Source organism: Siniperca chuatsi, linkage group LG11, assembly GCF_020085105.1.
Source record: "Siniperca chuatsi isolate FFG_IHB_CAS linkage group LG11, ASM2008510v1, whole genome shotgun sequence".
Classification (NCBI taxonomy): domain Eukaryota; kingdom Metazoa; phylum Chordata; class Actinopteri; order Centrarchiformes; family Sinipercidae; genus Siniperca; species Siniperca chuatsi.
Window position 1 is genome coordinate 29,737,158 of NC_058052.1, and position 14,575 is coordinate 29,751,732.

The 14,575-nt window shown below is 40.6% G+C and overlaps 1 protein-coding gene across 3 annotated transcripts in view; it reads right to left on the minus strand.

Moving 5' to 3' along the window:
* LOC122884127 (protein quaking-like) overlaps window positions 1-14,575 on the minus strand; it is a 37,859-nt gene continuing 23,284 nt past the window's right edge. The window contains exons 4-7 of one of the 3 annotated variants that reach the window (XM_044213558.1): window positions 12,750-12,893; window positions 10,509-10,596; window positions 10,113-10,412; window positions 1-1,751 (exon numbers count right to left, since the gene is read on the minus strand). In XM_044213558.1, the coding sequence (XP_044069493.1) occupies window positions 1,732-1,751; window positions 10,113-10,412; window positions 10,509-10,596; window positions 12,750-12,893 (552 nt within the window). In that variant the 3' untranslated portion in view covers window positions 1-1,731. Of the gene's footprint in view, window positions 1,752-2,526; window positions 7,987-9,272; window positions 10,413-10,508; window positions 10,597-12,749; window positions 12,894-14,575 lie in introns of those variants that run through there. The other 2 variants (XM_044213559.1, XM_044213557.1) reach the window with 2 other exon arrangements.

The window sequence follows — 14,575 nt, forward strand, 5'->3', positions numbered from 1 at the left end:
GAGGGTTTTCGAGCATGAACTGCCTTTTTAAAGGTCATGCCACAGCACCTCAATAGGATTCAGGTCACGACTTTGACTCCTGCACTCCAAAGTCGTTTCTAAAGAGCCAGTGTGAAGCTCAGTGTGGCGGATCTGGCCATTGCCATCTTGGCAGTGCCTGACTCTGCCAGCTCCCGGTTAATCCAAAAATGAGCAAAGAGGTGGAGCATGGGTGGAGCTGAGGCGGGCCCAATGAAGCTTGGTTGCTGAAACCAGCCACTTGTGACGGCACCCACCTGTCACTTAAAGCAGCCATTCCCTTAATTATGCATAACAAGCTTTAATGTAATTTAAACAGGTGAGTTATATAAAAATTCACCCCCGTACAGTTAAGATGAATGGGGAAATTAGCTGTAGCTTTATTTCTGCTGTGAAGTTGGGCATTTAACATGGGCTTATGGTGATTGACTTTGTTGCTGAGGTTCTATGAAAGTAAGTGTAGTAAATTCATATTCAACGAGATAATTAGTTTGTGATGTTGGGATAAGTGACATAAATACATTATGGCCACTCTGGGCTTCTGTAGTGAACACCTTCTGATATAAAGGCTGTTGAGTCAACATCGTAGAAAAATGTAGATTTCATCTCTGCATCAGCGCTTAATAATAATAAAAAACATTTTCTGGTGATGTCATCCTGTATTGTTTACAACTCTTAATGTCAATAAACACGAGTACAGCAGAGAGACAAACATGGCTTCACATCCTCAGTCTGAACTTGAAACACCAACAGTACTGAAAATACTTCAGCTGCTCACATGAGAAACGCTGCTAACGCTTCATTTTACAGGACTGTAGTTTCCTTACAAGGTTCCTATCAGAGCCACTGACAGGACGAAAACATCAGAGATTTCACCAATAAGGTCCAAATATTTCAAGTGAAATGTTGATATATATCAGAATAAAATTGTAATATTATAATATTTTAATACTCTGTTGTGAGAGCAGTCTGATGATGTCAGATGAGATGTTGATGACCTGAAGTTACAGGTTTCATCAATAATCACTTTATGATGAGAGATTTTAGTTTAGACATTGACGTAAAAATTAAACCAGTTACATGATATTTGAGTCAATGACAGGAAGTGTTTTGAATGGAGTCCAGCAGGGACCTGGTTTTCTCCAGACAGCTGGGACCAGAGTTCAGTCATGACATCTGAAAGTGATTAAAGCTCAGTGGATTATGAAATAATATGAAAGGCAGTCCTTTAGTCTACTGATATAATATCCCATTCCAATACAGTGACACGACCATATTTCAGCCTGCTTGTTATTGGTAGGCTTTTAATGTGAAAAAGCTACAGGAAGTGTTGAGTTTCATTGAGAGTAGCTTAACATCGATTGGAAAAAATAGAAAAGTGGAAAAACTTGAAGAAACAGGTATTTCTGTTAAAAATAGAAAGCGTTCTCTGTTGCTGAACTGATTAATTAGTGCTGTAGAAATTGTTATTAATAAATACTGGACAGAACTGTGTAATTTGGAGTAAAATACACACAATGTTTAATTGGTTAACTTATACATGAATTGATTCCAATTATTTACTAGTGTAATATTGAGTCTTAGTCAGCACACAGCAGGTCAGCTGAACACCCACAAATATGACGTTTCACTTCAGGCTAACATACAATTCAACGTTTATCAAGAGTAAAGTTTACAATAATAAATGAATAATTCATTAATATTGATTTGGGATTAAATGGAGCAGTTCTTTCCTGGTTGATGTTAAGAAACAGAACAGAGCAGGTAGAAGAAAGAAACACAGAAGAAGAAAGAGATTAGCTTCAGCAGGTTGATATCATGTCCTTTGATTATTGGAACAATGACTGAAGGTCCAGTCGGTCCACCTCAGAAACCAGAAACCAAATTGATCTCTGGTCCTGGTCTGGACCTAGTCAAACCAGTCTAGACTAGTTTTGCATTTCTTTGTTGTCGTTTTGTGTCTCTTTGTAGTTGTTTTGCGTCTCTTTGTGGTGGTTTTGCATGTTTTGTGGCAATAGGATTGAGTAAATGGTCTCACTGTGTATTCATGTTTTTTAGTTAGCTACAAAGCTAGCTAGCTCATACTATGCTAACAACATGTAAAAAAAATAATCTGGCTCTGCAGATGTGTGCCTACCGAATCAGAGAGGAAACAGAGTGAATGAAAATCATGGCAACATGCAAACAGGAGATCTGATGGAAGAAAAAGCTGACATGAAAACTAAATAACAGTCAGACATTATGGGAGTTTTTATACTCAGAGTTTGATACCAGGCCCTGTTTAGCACATATTAATAATAAATAAATAAATAAATAATTAAATAAATAAATAAATAAATAAATAAATAGATAGATAATGTTTAGAGTACACTACTGATATTCAGCTCACAAGAACATAAATCAGAAGCAACAGCAGGTAATGAAGGTAAATATTAAAGTCTGAATGAATTTTGTACCAAGTGAAAATTAAAAGGAACAATTTTCATAAAGAGGACATTGATATCAACATTTAGAGTTTTGCTCTTTTAACTCAATAGTAGCTTTTATTGCATTTCAAAAAGAATCTTTTCTCTTTACAACAAACATGTAAATCTTTGCTGTGATGACAAAAAGCAACACTACATGTTGTTTTTTCCTAAACAGAAGGTTTGATGCTAACAGCCCTCAGTTGAAAGACACTATCAATCATAGAAACTTGCATATAAACAGGGAAGCTCCCGTCTTTTGTATAAAGCCCTAAAATAGATTCAAAAATAGAGGAATATTTCTAACTTGGCACTATAGATCTGCTACTCCTTCTTTTCCTACAAACAGCACAAAGGTCAAATCTTACATTTCATATACATTCCTGCTTTATACTTTACATATATATTTATATATATTTATATATTTCAAAAAGCCACAAGTAAATACGACTTTCTTGACAACAACAAAAAATAATAGAAATAAAAAAACAGAAAAAATGTCTCAAGTGGAATACTTTTTTGTAAAATGCATTCATACTGTTCATCTTCTCGTCCATGAAGTGACCTGAAGCTGCTCAGGTCAACACATTTATTCTCTTTAAATCATCGTCTTTGAGGTTTGTCGGAGGTTTTAAAATGTCTGCTGTTCTGGCGGCGGAGGAGGAGAAGGACATAAAAGTTGCTTGTTTCAGAGTTCAGTGCAAAATCAGATTATTAAAGGAGACAAATCAAACAGAAGCATGTATGTAATGTTTAAAGAAACATTTGAGATACAGAATGAAGGAAAACACTTTAGAAACACCTCAAACTTCACAGCTGCTGAACAAAATTCCTTTTTAACACAGCCAAGTTGGTTTGAAGTAGGAAACTGAAGCTCCTCGTCCACGTTTCATTGAGTCGTTTCATGTATTTTTATTTTTCAGCAGAGTGATGAGAAAGCTGTGAATCTGACGCTGTCATTCATCCCTCTAAAAACAGAACCATGATACTGACGTTTTCATTCCATCATAAATACTATATATTAGTTATTGTTCATAACGTTTATATCAGAGCTGCATTCAGTAAAACATCATATTGTACATTCATTTATAATATAATACATGCATTTCATATTGTTAGCTGTAAATGTTAAACTGGATATTGCTTAACTGTTACTTTGTACAATTAAATTTAATTTAATCTGATAAATGAAACGTGCTATGACAAACACTGAGGAGCAGAAGGGAAGTCAGCGGCTCCTGTATAACTATGTCTACAATAACTATCATGATTTCTGAGTGAAAACCTTGTATTTCCAAAGTATCAGTGTTACTGAACTTTAAAGAAACCATGGCTCCAGAACATCAACAACTACAAACGTTTAGCTCAAACACCTTTTTTTCTCCATTCATCATGTGTATTCATGAAGCCAGGTGATCCAGATTTTTCTAAAACATAAAAGAGTGCATCATCAGCGTATAGTGAAAACTAATGTTCTGAATTTTAACATTTCTATGTCAATCAGAGGGAAATTCTTGGACTTCTTTTTCTATTATATATAAAACATAGGGCATATAGCCTTCAGATGGCTGATTTGAATTTAAAATGTCTACTTTAAAATTAAATGAAACAGGGGAAAGTATCTAGTATTCTCGTGTCTTGGATTGTGCCTCATTTGTAAATTGTTCTGGACAAAAACATCTGCAAAATGAATAAATGTAACAATGTAAATGTGCTAATGTGAGCATTTTGTTGCTGTCTGCTTCATACTTGCAACCAGCATTTTTCACAAGATAACTGACTGAAATGACTAACCCAAATAATCAAAATTGCAATTAATAAACTTTCGGTTGATGAACATCGTTGTTTCAGCTATTGTTGAATGTTAATGGATCAATTTTTATTTATATCTCATACTTAATTTAAATAAATGCAATACACTAAACAAAAATCTAACAAATTCTAGTATGACACTTTAGAGATACAAGGTTTGAAGTCATTCTGTTTCCTAAAAGCAATGTACCAGCAGGTAAAAAACTTGGAACTAATATCTAGCTGAGGATGATGTTCTCCTTTTGGGTAAAAAATATTTTTTACCATGTTTTGCTTCTGAATCTATTCAAAACTCCTTTGAAAAAAAAACAAAATTTTACAACACTTGTGTTGAAAATGACATCTTGTTTTATGCAGTGACATCATGTTCAGCAGATGAAGAAGACACCTGTCGTCCACCTGTCCGCCGCCATCACAGCCAGACAGCAGCAAACACACAGGTTTACTGGTTGCACCTGAACGCAACCTGCTGCAGACTGACAGCATCCAACCGGACGGTGTCACTAATGAGACGTAAATAAATACTGTCCGGTCAAAGTTGTTATATGAGTTTTTACGAGCAGCCGAGTTTGAGTGTGTTGAGTTTGGCGAGTGAAATCTGTTAATGTGAGACGAATGGACTTCTCCACGGCAGGTTCACACACAGTTTCATCAGATTTATTTCATTAATTTTGTTAGCGGTATCTATCCGTTACTTTGTTTTTTGATCAATAAAGATTACAGTTTGATTATTTTAGTAACAAAACTCCTCATGAAAATATTTTTCTTCTGATTCTTTACAGGATTTTTGCTTTTGAAGGAGTTCTGGACCGTTCTGGATCAGAGAAGAAAAAAACATGTCTGCTGATGGACAGTGACCTTGCAGTGACTCTGGGACTCTTTCTACCACGTAATGTTCTGATTGGTCTAGAGATGTGCTATTTGCTGTGACATCATGGCAGCTACAACCTTTATTATTCTGTATTATGGGTGGATTCTCAGTATTTGTACAAGCTTATTTATTGTTGGACTCACTGTCTTGTATACTTGAGATAAATAAACTCTGACTAGCAGCAGAAACATCAGATTCCTTATCAAACCTCAACTGTTTTTATCGTAGCCTCAGACGGTTCATTTGTCCTGTTTCTCAGAGGACTTCAGTGTCTTGGACTAAAGTTGAATAAAAACGTTTTTACAAGTCTGTCGGTTCAGAGAAACCTTCAGGTCTCCAGTCTAATCACCATTCTGACTCCGAGGAAACCAATCCAGTCTGACAATCCAATTCAATGTGGAAAAAACAAAATTAATTTATGGCAAAAAATAGATTTTTCTAGACTTGGTTTGTGCACGTAGATAAATACTTAAGGACAAACACTGTTAGCTAACATCACATTAATGGCTGAGAACTTTTATTTAAAACATTAAGTAAATCCTCTTGTTCCTCCAGTATTTTGTTTTAACTCAGTTTCATCTCTGTGTCCAGTACAGAGAGAGGGCCGGGATGTGTTAGCCTAGCTTAGCACAAAGACTGCTGGAAGCAGGGGGAAACTGCTAGCCTAGCTCCATCAAAAAACTACTCCAAGTCTGTCTGAGTTACCAACGCATTCTCATTCCCAGGGCGTCAAATACCGACCTTTTGTACCCTTTGGCGTTAGTAGGAGACGCCTTCAGAAACAATGTAACGTCACTAAAAAGTGTGGTTAGGTTTAAGGAAAAAAAAAGTAGGAAGTTATGTGACAAAAGTCACGTGATATGTAAGTCACAAGATATGTAACGTAACTTAATGTTGACTTTTAAGTTTAAAGTTTTACCTTTTGGTTTCACACTGGACATGAACCCTGGTCTTCTGGGTGTGAGTCCTGGGTTTGTTTGTTTCGCTCTTTACCTGATTTCATAAAGGCTTTCTGGCACCCCTGTGCGTCTAATACAGACGCTAGAGGCTACCTTGTTCGTGTTTATATGACGTCGAAGGGCGTGATAAACGTATTTGATGCCCTGGGAATGAGAATGGGCTGGAGTTACATGATGTTTGTTGTTTATTGAACAAGTGGAGAAACGTGTGGTTTGAGCAGCAGTTAGCACTGGAGCTAGTATGTGGACAGAGGCTAGCAGTTTCTCCCTGCTTCCAGTCTTTGTGCTAAGCTAGGCTAACCACATCCTGGCCCTCTCTCTGAACTGGACACACAGACATGGAACTGATATGAAACATCACACTCTGGAGGAAACAACACAAAGTGGATTTATTAAAATTAGTTTTTAAGACTTAGATTGTAAATAAAGTTTGACCTTCTTACAGTTAAAAGAACAAATAAATTCTGTTTAAAGTGTTTGGTCCATTATTTGTCATCAGCATCATGGCGGATCCATAAAGTCCTCAAAATAACGGAGCAGGAAGTGGCAGGAAGCCATTTTAAACATGTCTGTGAGTTTCTAACAAACATCATCACTCTTCTGTGACTCTCAAAGAACATTTAGTTTCTGTTGGAGTTTGTTGTTGAATCACATCCTGACGGGCTGACATGGCAGTTTCACCATCACACATCACGACTGCATTTCCCAGAAACCACCTGTTCTGTTACCCGTGGGGCATTTTCACACCTGGTCCAGTAGAATTTTTAAATGATTTCTGTTCATTTTTTCTTTTCTCTCGGCCGTTTGGATTCATCGTACAGGAAGAATTTAGATATTCTTAATTTTAACTACATGTTCATGTTTTGTCCTTCAGAGCGCAGAAACCTACGCTTTACGTCCACACAGTATATCAGTGGTCACATGTCCCTCCAAATGAAGCTCAAAGTTTAACCGAATTTCCAGAACATTTTCCAAAGAAAACATGAATGAATGCTTGTTTTGTATGAAAATCAGTTCACTGGATGATGGAGATAAGCAGTTGGTGGAGCTAATTCTCCAGTCGGTGCCATTAAAATGTTGAGTTACATTATGTGTCGAACAGCGATGATTCAACTCTGATCTGGCAGACAGAAAAAAAATGTGTTTTGTCCTCAGAGTACATCCACATTAAGCCGGTTAAATGTAAACACACGTCTTTTTCTTACACTTTCGGCTTCCGTCCAGACTGAAACAGCATTTTTTATTTTTTTATTAAAACTCTGTCCAGAGTGTTTAAATGTTCAAATACAGCTTGTTTCAGTGTTTCGGTGAAAACTGAGACTTTAATGAAACGATGATGTAGCTGCTCAGCGAGGGTCGACTGTGTGACAGTAAACTTAAGAGCTTTCTGTCGTCTTAATGTGATCACTCATTTTCTTTTTAGGATTATTTTTTGGGCATTTTTGAACCCAGCTGGAATTGAACCGACGACGTTGCGGTTATGTGGTACCGTCTTTTGTTATGATTATAAAATAACAGTCTGGTCTGTTGTGATGCAGTTTTGTAGTTTGTTAACTGAAAAGAGGATCTCTGGCAGACTCTGGTGAACTCTGCTGGACTCTGGCAGACTGGTGGCCTCTAGTGACCTCTGGTGAACTCTGCTGGACTCTGGTGGACTCTGATGGTGTGAAAAAGCCCTGAACAGACGCCGGCTGAGGCAAAGCAGTGGATTGTGGGAAAGGCAGGTGTAGAGACCGGGGAGCGGGTCTGAGCAGACTAACCTCGGTCTGCAGTCACCATCCTTCGGTAAGGACGGACTCGCAGCTCATGTCTCTGAACTTTAGCGGCCACTGCACCTGCACCAGACCGCGAACGCGACAAACTTTCATGGAGGACATGAAGTCACCTGTCCACAGCGTCACACAACAATTCATACAGGAACGCACAGGTACAGGTATGTAAGTACTTCATCAAAGCTACACAAAGACAGAAAATCATTAGAAATACATGTTAAGGCACAAAAGTAAACAGATTCTGGTTACAGGTGAGACCTGAGAGGCTTTCAGGTGGAGATTTAAACAACAGACGACTCTTTACTGTGATGTCATCATGAGGACCACGCCCCCTTCAGGTGGATCAGTTTTATTGGTTATCACAGTCGTTTCCATGAACGTTAACGCCACAGAAAAAAATGTTTCAATACTTAAAGAAAAAAGGTCAAATTTCAAGAAAAGAAGTCAAAATATTTCGTCAATAAAGTCGTAATCTTTTGAGAATAAAGTTGTTCTACTTCAAAAAAATGTCATAGCCCAAAAGTTGAAATAATTTGGGAAGTCGTAATTATAAGATTTTTCTCACAATATTCCGACTTTTTCTGAAATATTACAACTTTTTCAAGAACACAGAGATCGTCTGTTGTTTAGCACAGTTAGCAATTAGCATCAATCTGAAAACCTCATTTAGCATCAGAACATGGTGGTGTGTAGGAGGCGTGTTGGTGGCGTGTTGGGGCGTGTTGGTGGCGTGTTGGGAGCGTGTTGGTGGCGTGTTGGGAGTGTGTTGGGGCGTGTTGGGGCGTGTTGGGGGCCTGTTGGTGGCGTGTTGGTGGTGTGTAGGAGGCGTGTTGGTGGCGTGTTGGGGGCGTGTTTGTGGCGTGTTGGGAGCGTGTTGGTGGCGTGTTGGGAGTGTGTTGGGGGCGTGTTGGGGGCGTGTTGGGGGCCTGTTGGTGGCGTGTTGGGAGCGTGTTGGTGGCGTGTTTGTGGCGTGTTGGGAGCGTGTTGGTGGCGTGTTGGGAGCGTGTTGGTGGCGTGTTGGGAGTGTGTTGGTGGCGTGTTGGTGGTGTGTAGGAGGCATGTTGGTGGCGTGTTGGAGGCGTGTTGGTGGCGTGTTGGGGGCGTGTTGGGGGCGTGTTGGGAGCGTGTTGGTGGCGTGTTGGTGGCGTGTTGGTGGCGTGTTGGGGCGTGTTGGAGCGTGTTGGTGGCGTGTTGGGGCGTGTTGGGGCGTGTTGGGGCGTGTTGGTGGCGTGTTGGTGGCGTGTTGGTGGCATGTTGGGGCGTGTTGGGGCGTGTTGGTGGGGTGTTGGGGCGTGTTGGGGCGTGTTGTTGGCGTGTTGGAGGCGTGTTGGGGGCGTGTTGGTGGCGTGTTGGGGGCGTGTTGGAGGCGTGTTGGATTCACTGTCTCTGTTAGAGATTCCCAGGCGTTATGTGTTTCAGTGCAGGAAGCTGTAGTCACATGACGTCAGGTCGAATACGATGAACATCGATTCTAACATCAGTTTGTTCTTGTTAAATAAAACTCTGTGAGGGTCTCTGTGACAGGAAGCTCTGAGGCATGTTGACAGTAGTACAAACAACTTCAACCAATCAGACGACAGTAAAGGCAGAGTGAACACAGTCGTACCTGAACGCCTCGTTCACAGCCGACACCACATCACCTGACAGCAGAAGTTAAATTAAAAACATTTTGTTGGAGCAACAGCGCCCCCATGTGGACAAACAGACTGAGGAACACTTTTTTATACACTCTCTGTTTATCCAATAAAATATTTTATAGTAGAAAACATATTTGATACTGGATTTTATATTTTATATTCTATCTAATGATTTATTGACAGTAAAAAGAGCAGAAGTCAGCTGATTCCAAAAATATCACAATGACAACTTAAATAATAAACTCTCCACTCTGTCTTTAATGTTTTAACATCAGGACACTTTGTGGAGTTTTTATTGTTTAAATTAATTTTAATGTGCAGCTGCTGCAAATTAATTCATAACTTTCCTCCAATCAGAGTTTATGACTCCGTCCAGCAGGAGGCGGCGCTGCGGGTTTCGACTGTGAATGAGGCGTGCGTGTGTCTGTGTGTGTGTGTGTGTGGCGTGGAGGAGTGCTTGTTTTCCATCTTTTAGGAGGCATGTCTGAGGAGCAGTGTGGGGGCGGGGCTCCACTGGCCGTGGGGGTGGTGATGAGGCGTGGGGGAGCAGTCGCAGGAGCAGGGGGGGGCAGGCTTACCTAACACCCCACCAGAGTCCAGAGGGTACTCCAAGATGGATGCCGGTGCCGCCAGAGCGTACGGGTAGTCGTATGGGGCAGCGTAGATCAGACCGGACTCAGGTCCCGCACCCGGCATCAGAGCCCCTGGGTGAGGCGTCCCATTGGGCAGCACCGTCTGGATCTGACGAATCAGAGGCATGAGGGCGGGGCCTGTGGGGGCAGGTGTACGAATTGTGGTGGGCGGGGCCAACACGGGCGCGGGCCCAGAGAGGAAACGAGGAGTCTGACAGGAGGCTGCAAGAGAGAAGGCGAGGGAGGCTGAGGAGGAGGAAGAGAGGAGGAAGAGGAGGAGAGTTAGCAGTTAGCACAGAGTACGGTGTGGTCGTTCTGCTCTCTGATTGGTTGGTCTCTTACAGGGTTTGATGTTCGCGTCTCTGTACGTCCCGTTCAGGATGGCTAACTCCATCAGCTGCATCTTCTTCAGACTGTCCTCCCCCTCCGCCTGAAACACACAGTAACAACCATCAAATACTTTGTACCACTGTACTGCAGTATATGTATATTATACACACATATGTACATGTACACAGGGGTGGAAAGTATATTTACTTAGGTACTGTACCTTAATATAATTTTGAGGTTCTTGAACTTGAGTGTTTCCATTTATGTTACTTTATACTTTTACTCCACTACATTTACTTGACAGCTGTAGTTGTCACTCAATTAAGATTTTACACCCAGTTAAAAACATATGATCAGTTTATGAAATTTTAAAAAACTTTACATTGACCAGCTGTAACATTAAAATGCTGTTTATACTGTAAAGCATCAATAATTATGAGCCATTACTACAATATATATATACAATATATACTGTATAGTGTGGATGATGCACAAATAATGAGTTAATTTGAGTTAGAAAGTAAATAGAAGTGAATTTAATGTTATAATTTATCTTTTGGTTTTATACGTGTTTCACCAGAAGATGCATGTTATGTTTTTGCTGTTTGTTTAAAACAGTGTCTTATAATCACATGTGGGAAGTTTCAGCATGACATGAAAGCAAACAAAGCACAAAAGCTCCTTCTGTTCATAAACTGTCAGCTCCTGTGAACTCGACTCTCCGATCGTCTCAAACATGTTTATTTTTTCTGTCTGACCAGAAAACTAAACATTTGATTGTCACAGAGATTAAACTCAGCAGAGTGGAGGTTAGTCTCAGGTTTAGTCTGGGACACGGTGTCTACTGAGCATGCTCCATAACCCAGTTCTGTAAGACTGAAGGCCTCTGCAGTTACCAGGTGAAGCCACGGGGGGCGCCAGAGTGCAACACACACACACAGGCTGACACCAACACATGAATGAACAATAGACAGGAAGTGTGTCTGTCACGTCTCTGGCCACAGGGAGCGCTATAGAGCAAACATTACACTTTATACTCAGTGAAACACAGGTAACTTCCTGTAATACACCTGTAACAGTCTGCAGCTGAAAATGTATGTACATCTACCTGAATATGTATGAAATAATGTAGTACCCTGTAAAAACATACGAGTACCTTAAAGCTCATTAACTCATTAGATAACGAGTTAATTCATTAATCAGAATCAGAAACACTTTATTGATCCCCGAGGGGAAACTCTTTGTTACAGCAGCTCGTCTTTACGTCAGCGCACACAGGAACAGAAGCACTGAGCAAATAAAATATAACACACTATAATACAGGTCAGATAGATCAAGTACCAAGTGGGTATAAAGTATAACATTTAAATAAAATAAGTGTGAAATGTCCTTGTTTTCTTCCAGTCCAACTAGAAACTAACTTCTGAACAAATACAACTTTTACACTTCAACATGAAACCAACTTCCTGTCAGATCTGAACACATGACACACACACACACATCCTTGTACTTTTATCCTTGTGAGGACCACCATTGACATAATGCCTTCCCTAGCTCCTGACCCTAACTTTAACCATCACAACTAACCCTTACCCTAACCTTAACCTAGTCTTAACCTTCAAACAGGCCTTTGAAGGTGTGAGGACCGGCCAAAATGTCCTCACTTTCCAAAAATGTCCTCACTCTGTAGGTAAAAAAACGTGTTCCAGTCCTCACTATGTAGCAAGTACAAGTACACACACACACACACAGAGCAGATGAGCTTCTCTTCCCCTTTTCACCCCCGGCAACTGAGCTTTCCTGGCTTCTCATTTGTCGGATGAAATGAAATCGAGGAAGTGAGAGTGGAGGAAGTGAGGATCAGCAGAATCACTGCACTTCCTGTCTCACTGTCTGACACACACACATTGCTCCACATGAAGTCTAAAGCCTCGTCCAGACAGGATTCACATCACAGGAGGATAATAACAGTCCTTGTTCTGGACGCCTTATAGCCGCTGACAAATAAACAACGAGCCTCACGCAAGAACATCTTCAGATTTATATCCTGAATCTGACGTTTTTTCTCTTGAGTTTGTTTGTACGAGTGTTTCAGGTCAGATTCGTCAAACTCTCTAAACTGAACGAACGTGTTGTAAATCTCGCGTTTCAGCCTGACGAACCTCTTCGTGAGGTTTCTTCCTGACCACAATCGATAATGCACCTATAGCACAACTATAGTGTATTATAGAGGTCAGAGGTCAGGTGACTCACAGCGGGCACCAGCAGCTTGTTGACTTCCTCCACGGCTCGTTTGAGTTTGATCTCGGCTCGATTCTGAGCTTCTTCCACCGTGATGAGGACGTGAAGGTCCTCGTTCAGGTGCTCCCAGTTAGGCTTCCCTCGATTCTGCTCCTCCTGCACACAGATTGGATTAGATTCAACTTTATTGTCATTACACATGTGCGAGTACAAGGCAACGAAATGCAGTTTAGCTCTAACCAGAAGTGCAATAAGCAAGTGCAGGATATAAAGTGTGTGCATAAATGCAGGATTGAGCAGGATTAAGAAAATATTTTACAAGTGGTGCTATGGTAGAAAAGGTTTCAGTCGTAGTCGTCTGGACGCTGTTTTCAGAATCAAGGCGTTTCGGCTCCCATCCGGAAGTCATTCTCAAGTGTGAAAATGGTCTGAGAACTCAGACATTTAAGCTACTCTGTGTTGCTTAAGCCCCGCCCTCAGGGAGGAGTCTACCTGAGTATCTGTTGATTAGCTAGTTTCACCTGAAACTGACCTAATAGTTTCCATGATGGCCCAGTAATCAGTAATCAGGCCTGTTGTTTTCTGGCTGCACCTCCCTCATCACTGTTAAGTACCTGATTAGCATGTGATTGGCTTGACCACGGTGTTAATACACTGTGATAGACTTTGGGCAGATTGAATCTCAGACCACCATTTCTGTTCAAAGAGGGGTCTTTAAACGACTGAAACTTCTAGACGAATGAAGGACGACACCGTCAACTGGTGCTGTGGACATTATATACAGATGCATTACTATAACCAGAAGCATACTGATGGATCTGAACAGACAGGTAGAGACAGAGACAGAGAAAAGTGCATTTGTCATGTGTCCTCTCAGTGATATTGACTGGCTGTTTGTTAGTGAAATGCATCCTGGGACTTGTAGTTGATGTTGTCATGTAGATATATAGTGTGACTGTTTGAGGGCTCCATACAGAGAAAACATTTATCAGACACTGATGAAGAATTATTATTAGTGTGATATTAAAATGGACAAATATCGTTCTGTTCATTATTCAAAGTCTGAGGTTTATTAAGATGAGCACGACGTTTGTGTCTCAGGAGGAAGTTGTAGTTAAAGATGTAAAGATTACAGCAACGTCACACAAATAACTAAAGACAGAATTAAGACTTCCTGTTACATTCACCCCTTTGTTATAAAATCAGCCATGAAGTAAACAACTACACCTGTATGACCTCACAGTCCCGTCCACGCTCAGCACAACACTGGTCATAAACATATAAACAACAGGTAAAGATCGTCAGAGGTGCCGAACATCCCACTTCAGTGGTAACAGGAAAAGATCTCCTGTGACTAACTACACTGATTAAACAGCACATTTAGGCAAAATCTCCAAAAGCAGAAAGAGGAAAAATTCTAGATCACATAATTCAACTTGATTCTAATATAATATAATTTATATAATATAGTAAATATGAGGACAAAATACGAATATCAAATACAATAGTAGACAGTAAGTATACGCAGATGTTGTCGATGGAAACATGAACTTTTACTTCCTGAACCTGAGATAATTTCAGAACTGTGAGTCTCAGTCACAGGGGAAGTAAATCTGTGAGATTATTTCACATCAACTTCAACTTTAGTGAACTTTGACCAGCGAATTCTCCCCGTTGACCAATAGGAAGCCGTCCTGACAGAGCTGAGCTCTGAGTGGACAGAGAGCCGGAGAGTCCAACATGGAGGAGGCTCTCATAGCTCATAGGCTGCGGGTCACCATCCAGTTTTAGGGGCTGTTCAGATGTCGCGTCTTTTGCGCACGACAACAGCGCTCGAA